This window comes from Echinops telfairi, unplaced genomic scaffold, assembly GCF_000313985.2.
Source record: "Echinops telfairi isolate 266 unplaced genomic scaffold, ASM31398v2 ScPeMD7_18;HRSCAF=68, whole genome shotgun sequence".
Classification (NCBI taxonomy): domain Eukaryota; kingdom Metazoa; phylum Chordata; class Mammalia; order Afrosoricida; family Tenrecidae; genus Echinops; species Echinops telfairi.
The window spans coordinates 57,203,635-57,213,347 of record NW_022103915.1 but is presented as its reverse complement, the minus strand read 5'-3'; the positions used below and the strand labels follow the sequence as shown (position 1 = coordinate 57,213,347).

The 9,713-nt window shown below is 36.7% G+C and overlaps 1 protein-coding gene across 1 annotated transcript in view; it reads left to right on the top strand.

Moving 5' to 3' along the window:
• KLHDC1 (kelch domain containing 1) overlaps positions 1-9,713 on the top strand; it is a 69,164-nt gene that overhangs the window by 4,015 nt on the left and 55,436 nt on the right. Inside the window, exons 2-4 of the mRNA XM_004698961.2 lie at positions 4,527-4,597; positions 5,050-5,167; positions 5,559-5,677. Coding sequence (XP_004699018.1) covers positions 4,527-4,597; positions 5,050-5,167; positions 5,559-5,677 — 308 coding nt within the window. The remainder of the gene's footprint in view (positions 1-4,526; positions 4,598-5,049; positions 5,168-5,558; positions 5,678-9,713) is intronic.

Sequence of the window (9,713 nt, the reverse complement as noted above, 5' to 3'; positions counted from 1 at the left end):
AAGGATCTACATATGGCATCCTCCCTGGGGGATGGACAACAGAAAAGTGAAGGGAGACATCGGACAGTGTAAAATAAATAAATTATCAAGGGTTCATGAGGGAGGGGAAAAATGAGCTGATACCAAGGGCTCAAGTAGAAAGCAAATGCTTTGAGAATGATGAGGGCAACAAATGTGCTTTGCACAATGGATGGATGGATGGACTGTGATAAGAGTTGTATGGGCCCCCAGTTAAAAAAAAAAAGGTTGATTATAGATAATCCCCAATTTAGAATCAGGTTCCATTTAGAGGACTCTTTTAGAAATTAGTTCTGATGTAGGTAAAATACTTCATTTTCTAATTTAAAGTTTTCATTATTACAATGCCTTTTATTAGTAGTATCTTTATAAATAACAACCTTGAGCATCTGTAAGTGAACATCTGAGAATAACATCAAAAAATTATGTTCTGCAACACTTTATGTAGTATATATTGTTAATGATAAGATATACCCACCTCCTAAGACAAACAAACAAATAGTTGTAACTAGAGTTATAACAGGATTCTGTCTTAAGTCAGGGATTGCCTATATTCCCATTGAAAAAAGACCAGTGGATATGTATAATGTGAATCAAATAAACCCAGTTTAAAACAGTATGATTTTTCTTCTGAAATTTGCAGATTACAAAGAAGTAGGATTAGGTAAAGCAGGGGGGGGGATTAAATTCATACACTACCAATGGACAAATGGAGAACATTTTTGAGGGAAAATGTAACAATATATACAAAAGCCTATGTATTATTCTTAGTGTAATCAGAAGCAGTGGAAAAACCTGGCGTCCATTCTGACCCATAGGTTAACAGAGTAGGTCTGCTCCATAGAGTTTTCTTGGCTATTTGTGCAATGGTTAAGTGTTTGTCTATCAGCCAATAGACTGGTGGTTTGAACTCACACAGCACTTCTCTGCACAATAAAGACCTGGTGAATCTGCTCCTATAAAGATTTTAGCCCTCACAAGGTGTTTCTGAGTCATCTCAGTGGCAGCTAACAAATTTTTATGCAAGAGGATTGCCAGATCTTTGTCTTGGTGAGTTCGAGCTGCCAGTGTTAGGTTAGTTTTCAAGAACTAACTGGTGCCCAGGAACTTTCCTTAACATAATAACTAGACTTGGTATATTCATAAATTTACAGACCAACTATATCATGTGGAAGACAGTTGTTTTAAATGTCTAGACTCCGAACCTCATTCCTCATTTTGTGATAATCCTCACCTTAAGAACTCTCATATAGTGGAGAGCAAATGTTTTGAGAATAATGAGGGCAATGAATATACAAATGTGCTTCACACAATTGATGTATGTATGGATTTTGATAAGAGTTGTATGAGCCCCTGATAAAATGATTTCATAAAAAAAAGAACTCTCATATATAGCTCATAATAGGTACTCAATAAAAAGAAGCCGGATGTCTGATACTCACTTTTCCAGCCTTGCTTGCAGATAAGTCATAGGCAGGTGACCTAGACTTTGTTGAGAGGCATCTATGTTAGATTTGTTTCAGGAGTAAAGTTATAAAAAAAAATCAATAGCCACAGAGGTTTCTTTCTTAACCCCTGATAGAGTTTGTAGGACAATGAAGCTTCTTGAGGGCTCTGCTTCAGACTGCAAGTGTGACTGACACTCACCAGTCACGACAGCAGCTTCCTCACTCGACTGACCGTTCACTACCACAATTTCAGACCTTGTTCTTTGTTACGTAGATGAGAGTCCGGTTCTCCAGTCTCCCTGTGAGGGACATAATGCTAATTTTGTTTATTAAATTTTTATTCATTTAAAAATCTGAAATGTAGGTTCAAAAGAATATGAGAAACAAGTATAGTTTAAAATGGAATTTAACCTCCTGAATTCAGAAATTTGATGTACGCAGTACTTTGGAAGCATTAAGCGTATCATTTACTGATTACAGTCTTCCTTCACACACATTACCATTATCCTGGATATTTTGTTTATTATTCTTACATTATGCATGTTTGAGGATTATGCATATCCTTAAATAATACATGACTTTATTTTGGAATGATACTGGTTCATCTCCATTCTCTCTATTATTGCCTAATGTAATTCGGAGTAAACTTAGTTCTTTTCACACCTATTCTAAGTTTTTAAACCTTTTCTCATGTTCCAGATCTCTGGACCACATTTTTTAATTCTTCAGTTACTTATCCTCTTCCGGTGGTAACCTTGAAAGGCAAAGTTTTAGTGGAATGATGAATTTCAAAGTCAAGATTAGACTGAGCTGATGGGAGAATGAGAAATAGAGCATTGGATCCATCTGCTATAACTGCCTTGATACAAATTTAGTTGTGAAGGGAGAAGAGAAACAGGAGAAGTTGGAAGAGTTGTTTTTTGTTTTTAAGATGACTTGGGAGTGGGGTGGGAAGGAAAACTTGATGTAGAAAAATGGGTTAATTTAGGAATGAAGTTTCTAGTAAAGTGAGAAAGGAATAAGGTTCCATCTTTTCAGTCCTCTGCTTCATTTGTGTTTTGTACCATCCCTTTGACAAAGTAATGAAAGGACTTTTTTATTATCAAGCTGAGGTGAGTTATACAGTCAGTTTCATAGATGTTATTCACGGATTCATTCAGCAGTACTCAACTTTCCTTTTATGCGCAGGTACTGTGCTCGGCACTGGGAACATAACTGTAAACAGGAGAGGCACGATCCTTGCACTCGTGAAGCTAGGCAGTTAGTGGTAATGGTGAGAGGGTGCAATAGAGACAGAAGGCCTCCAAGGGGGAGAACATTTAACAAGCTCCCTTGATTCCTTAATCTGTTTTGAAGGATTAGAAAAGTACCATCTAAATTGTTCCCAGGAAGGAGTTAGCCAGGAAAATTCTGAAAGAGCGTTCCAAAAAGAGAAGAACATGGATGAACACCGTTGCCATGAAGAACATTGGGAACTGAAAGAGGAGAGTTTAATGAGTGAAAGGAGATGATGCTTGGGGAGGCAGCAGGTATCATAGTACATAACCATGAGAGTCTTAATCTCAGAAAAGTAGGGCATTGTTGAAGGGCCTTAAGAAGAATTGTAGGGGGTGGGAATCCATTTTCATAGTATTTCTGGGTAGACAGAGGAGGCTGTTAGAGCCTAATGCCATTAAAGAATCATGTAATTTTCTTTCCTATGATTGTTTACTACAATCTTATTTGGACTTTTCTATCAGATATGCGTGATAAAGACCATGCGATTTATTTTCTACATGTACACATATATGTGTGAATGTGTGTGGATGTGGATGGGACAGTGTGGCGAGAAGACAGACACATCAGACACCTGGCAATCAAGATACCTAAAATAAATTTAATATAACTCACTTTTACTTAATCAGTTCTGACTCATAGCAACCCTGTGGGGCAGGGTAGAACTACTGTGCATTTCCAAGACTAACTCTTTGCAGGAATAGAAAACCTCACCTTTCTCCCTTGGTAGTTTCGAACTGCTGACCTTGCACTTAGCAGCCCAACATATAACTACACCACTAGGGCTCCTTTAACCAAGAGGGAATTAGCCAAATCTATATAACATGTTAATAATTCATGGATCATATAGTCTTAGAAATTGTTTAACTGCTATTAAAAAGTATTTTGGGATTATAAATTCTAAGAAACGACAGATTGATGTAATGATTTACTTTAACTCCTAAAATTTTCAATTTGATAAGCTTCTATTACATTCTTAGTTCTCTTTTTATCTTAACTGTTGAAAATAGTTCACAACTCTTTTATGTTATCAATTACTTTAGAGATTATTCCAAGTTTTCATTTTCACTGAAATTTCAATCCTTAAATTTATTATGTAATGGGTACCTTGCACATAGTAGGCACTCAAAAAGATGTTCATAAAACAAGGGTATCTTGAAACATGTACAATTCATTACCTTCATTGAAAACGTTGACTCCCTGGTGGCATAATGGGTTACGTGTTGGGTCTATTCCGCAAGGTCAGCAGTTTGAAACCACCATCTGTTCTGCAGGAGAAAGAAGAGGATTCTACCCCAGTAAAGAGTTCCTTTTGGAAGCCCACAGCAGCTCTACCCTGCCTATAGGGTTGATATCAGTCAGACTGACTTGATGGCAATGAGTTTGGATTTGTTGTTGCTGTTACTGTTTTATTTTCTTTCTTATAATCTTCAATGTTCTGTTTTAAATACTATTTTTTACTTTTTCCTTACTTGGAATCCCTTTTTAGATTTCACTGCCCCATATTTTTGGAAGGGAGAGACTAATGAACTTGGTATTTTGTGTTCTAGACCTTGTTTGTTCATTTTCTTTTTGAAAATGCCTTTCTGTCTTTCTTCGTTTCACTTTTGATCTATACATCTTTTTATTGGGGAAAAAAACTGACAAAACAAAACCAGTTTTAAGTATATTGCTGATTATGACATGCTTTAAAAATTTTTAATTGTAGTTTCCTGTCCTGATAAAAACTATGTTATCATTGCTATATAATTGGTAATCACATTTTTATATATTTTATGCTTTTAGTCTATTGAAGACAATGAAGTATATTTGCCTAATGATGAAATTTGGACCTATGACATTGATAGTGGGTTGTGGTAAGTAATTTAAATTGTGGAATGCACAATCTTGACATCTGTAATAAACACTTTATAGACTACAGGTAATTTAAGACCATGTTGAGAACATGCTGCAACATTTATTCAGTCTTCCTTTGCCTGCACTGCTTCCTTCTCTGTGGTTCTCTCTCCTAACTCCTTCACCCTTTCAATTCTTTGTCCTTGTCATGCTTTTCAAGACCGGTGCTATCTGAAGACTTTGCTTTAATTCTACCAATTCCCAGTTCTAGTAACGTGTGATTTTTTTCTCCCCAAGCAGGTTGGAAAGTCTTTACCATGGATCTTCTTAGATTTTCATAGAATTGGCATACCATTACATTCAGATTCAATGATTGGCAGTGACAGCATTGAAAGAGTACTTGCAGAGTTCAAGGGACATTTTGAATTGCTTGACTGGAAAGTTATGGGATTCCATGTTGTTTTTGCTGCAGGACAATGCACCTAATGGAAGGAGAACTCCCTACCTCTATGTCAGGAAGTTGTGGTGCTTACATTAATGGGAAGCTGTACGTTTTTGGAGGATATGATGACAAAGGATACAGCAATCGAGTAATATTTTCTTTTAATTCAAGAATGCAGCAAAATGTAATCTTTATTGAATCACTTCCTCTCACAACATTACAAATCTTTTAGGAAGATATATAGTAAATCTAAAATTTTATATTTTATGAAAATACAGTTTTGTGTTTCTCTTTGCCCATGTATTTCTTCTTCAGAATTAACTATATACTCAGATGATATCCAGGATGGGAGAAGATCCATTTTAGCATGTTTTATATATAATTTGTGCTTCTAAAATAAGGTGTATTTTCATTAATTCAATTAAGTTTTTTTAGACCAATTAAAAAAGACAAAAGTAGTATTGCTGATTTGGAAGGACAAATCCTTCTGATAACAAGCCAATACCTTATCTGCTAATAGTGTTCTCCTCTTTTAAAAGCTTTATTTTGTTAATTTGCAAACAAGAGATGGAACATATGTTTGGGAAAAAATCACCAAATTTGAAGGACAGCCACCTACGCCACGTGATAAACTTTCTTGCTGGGTATATAAGGACAGGTAATGCAGTAAAATAATCATCTCATTTACTACAGTTAGCTTTGGCCAAAGTACTGAGAACTTGAGCGTCTGAGTTCATGGGGAGACTTCATTACCATCTGATTCTGCTTTTCCACCTACTTTTTGAAACCACCTCGTAATTACAAACTTTTTAATGATGATGGTCATGGAATTTCAGGAGCATTGATAAAAACTGACAAAAGTGAATATGGTAAAAGCAACTATTTTTTAATTTGTTAATAAAATTTCTGAATAGATCATATATTCACATGGTTAAATTTTTGAAGTAGTATTAAAAAGTTATACAGTGAACACCCTACCTCTCACCCTTGTTCCCATTCACCATGCTCCTACACTTAACACCACACACACACACACACACACACACACACACACACAAGAAAAAAACACTTATTGGTCTCTTTTGTAGTGACTCTAAAATATGTCTGCCATTGAAATCATCCAAAAGCCACATCAATTAAATTACAGTCTCTGCGTGATATATAATAGGCATCACTTATTATGAAAATATTTAGTTCATTTATGTTTTTATAATTATTGACAAATTTACATTTTAAAATTACAAGACAAAAATTGTAAGATAGAAGGTCCTTCTGTTCTTTGATTTTATTATGCCCCACTTTTATTGCATTGAGAATATTATCTATATATTTTTGAATTATAGAGTTTTGAGGTTTAATATGTATTTTCTCATGAATCTATGAGCATTTGAAAACTAGGTATATTCTTTATTATCAAAGCATACGCTTTGATATGTATTCATCAGATCTTCTTTACTGAGTATAATATTAAGGCTTTTTATGCCTTAATTTATTTTATTTATTTGCCCTATTTTGAATGCAAATGAGAACAGGCAATCAGAAACAATAATAGGAGGATTTATTTCCATATATCTCCTGTCATTTGCTTTATGAAAATTGCTACTGTGTTATTTGATGCCCTGTATTTATTGCAGTTATCTCAGTTGTGTATGTTTATCATTAACACCATAAAGGTACCTCCTTTTTAATAATGTGTTTGGACTTTAATTCCTTATTGTCTGATAATAAGGTTGTGAACTCGACTGTCTTTTTATTTACATTTGCCTAGTATACTTTTAGGTACCCTAGTGGCATAGTGGTTATGCGTTGGGCTGTGCTCCGTGAGGTCTAGCAGTTTGAAACCACCAGCCTCTGTGGGGGAAAGGCCGGGCTTTCGACTCCCATAAAGAGTTGCAGTCTCCAAAGCCTTTTACCCGCCCTACAGGGCTGCAGTGAGCTGGCAGAGATCAATGGCAGTGAGGTTTTTGAGAGTTCTATACTTTTGCCATCCTTTTATTTGGAATATTTTTAGAATAGTTTTGCTTTAGGCATTTTTCTTATGTATAATATTGTTCTGGTTAGTTTTTTGCTATGATTTGGGTGAAGAGGTTACAAAGCAAGTTGGTTTTCTCCTCAATGATTCACATACATTTTGTTTTATGACTTTCATTGCAATCTCCCTCTTCTATGGTTACCATTTCCATTTGTCCTTGTTTCTCATTCATTCCCGCCGTTTGAGTTTTATCACTGAGCAGTGCTATGCTATTGTTTTCAAATAATTGATTATTATAAGTAGCATGTACTTCACTGATGTTATTGTTCATCTTATAGCTAGTTCAGTGTTTGGCTGAATTTTGGGCCATGGGGGTAAGTTCAGTTCTAAGTTTGGACAGTGTTGCCATAAATTGAACTGTGTCCCCCAAAATATGTGTCAACTTTGCTGGGCCATGATTCTCAGTGGTTTAGCAGTTATTTGATAATGATGTAATGTGACAGTTAAGTGATGATCTCCCATAATGTGATCTGCTGTGATAAACCAAGAAAACTGGGGTGAGATGCAGCTCCCTTAATTCATCACAGTCCTGATCCCCTGCAAAGGGGAGTTTCCCTGGGTGTGGTCTGCAACACCAAGATACCCGGAGATCTCCAAGGGTTGCTGGTCCCCAGATGTTGCAAAGAGACAAGGAGTCTTTCCCTAGAGCCAACAGAGGGAAAGCCATCTCCTAGAGCCAGGACAGTAAATTTGTACTGCTAACCTCCTAGAACTGAGAAAATAAATTTGTTTCTTCAAGCCATCCACGTGTGGTACTTCTGTTGTTCAGCACTGCATAACTAAGACAGGTGTCTAAGGTCCATTGTTTTGGGGACTCCACTAATCAGATCAATAAACCTTATGTTTTTTTTATGATGTTGAATCTCCACATTTTCCCCACTCTATACAGAACCTCCTATTGTGTCTCAGAGCAGTTGGTACTCGTAGCTGGCACCCTCTAGTTCTTCTTGTTTTGGGGTTAGTGTTCATGTGGTCCACTAATCATTTGGACTAATTGTTTCCACATGTCTATGATTTTCTTCTCTCTTCTTTGCTCTGGATAGGCGAGACCAATACTTGCATCTTAGATGATAAATCACAAGCTTTTAAAATCTCAATTGCTAGTCACCAAAGTAAGATGTGGACTATGTTATGAATATTGACCTTGATGACACCCTTGATGACACCCAGGATGATGGTCCTGAACTTCAGGCTGTTTTGGCGTTGCATTAAAATCATCCCCAAAACAATGACTTGAAACCATGACAATTGTTTATTTTACTCAAAAACCAAGATAGTTCTCTCTGGCAGTTTGGCACGGTAGTTGGAGTCAGTGGCCAGCGCTGAGGCCAGCTCAAAGGCTTCTTCATGCACATGAGTGATGCCTGGAGTAGAAGACAACCATGTATGGGTGGAAAACCTAGGACCCCTTGAACATCTCTCTAGGCCAGTGGTTCTCAACCTTCCTAGTGCCGCGACCCTTTAATACAGTTCCTCATGTGTGGTGACCCCCCCCAACCATAAAATTATTTTCATTGCTACTTCATAACTCATTTTGCTACTGTTATGAATCAGGCAACCCCTGTGAAAGGTCTTTCGACCCCCAAAGGGGTCGAGACCCACAGGTTGAGAACCACTGCTCTATGTGGTCTTTCTCTGTGGTCTTTCCACACAACAGGTTCAAGACAGTTGCACTGTCACGTGGTTTCTGAAAACTAGTGTCCCAAGAGAAACTGCTTGACTCTTTTATATGCTTTTCTAAAGTAGTCTAAAAAGTTCCAGTGTCCTTCTGTTTTGTTCGGGGCGGGGGGCTGTCACCAAGTCTGACCCAGTCTCGAGGCAAAGAAACTCGGTAACTCTGCCTTATCATGAGGGGAGCATCAGGAACTCCAGGGCATGTTTTAAAACAGTTGAGTTTGTCTTATGATCCAATTAGAATACCTTTTTACCCCTAACTGTTAAGCCCATTTATACTTACTGATATGTTTGGTATTCTATCATTTTATAAATTTCATAAGAAGACTTCAAAAGTTTGTGGGATTCCATTATATTTTAATTCAGAATTTCCACATACTTTTTGAGGTCTCCTCATTTAAGTCTGTCACTATGTGGGCTATTTTATTTGCTTTAATTTTTTTTTTAAATTTGTGCTCTCTAGTGCTTATGAGGGGACTTTAAAAATATCAGGGGAAATTTCATTATGTTTTCATTTTTCTACAAACTTTTAAAGCCCCTTAAATTTATACTTTTACCTATTCTCTTGGCATATTTTTCCTTTAGACTGTATCAGCTGGTTCTCATCTGTTTTCTAGAGGTCCTAAAGCAAAGCACCGCACAGGGACTTTCTCACTTCCATGCAGTCACTGCTGACTCACAGCGCCCTGCAGGACAGGGTGGAACTGCCCGCTGCACGTTGCCAAGACTACATCTTTTTTAAAATTATTTTTATTTTTAAAAATCATTTTATTGGGGGCTCATACAACTCTTATCACAATCCACACATCCATCCATTAGGTTAAGCATACTTGTACATTTGTTGCCCTCATCATTCTCAAAACATTTGCTTTCCACTTGAGCCCTTGTTATCAGCTCATCATTTTTTCTCCCTCTCTCCCTGTTCCTCCTCCCTCATGAACCCTTGATAATTTATAAATCATTATTATTTTGTCTTATCCTACACTGT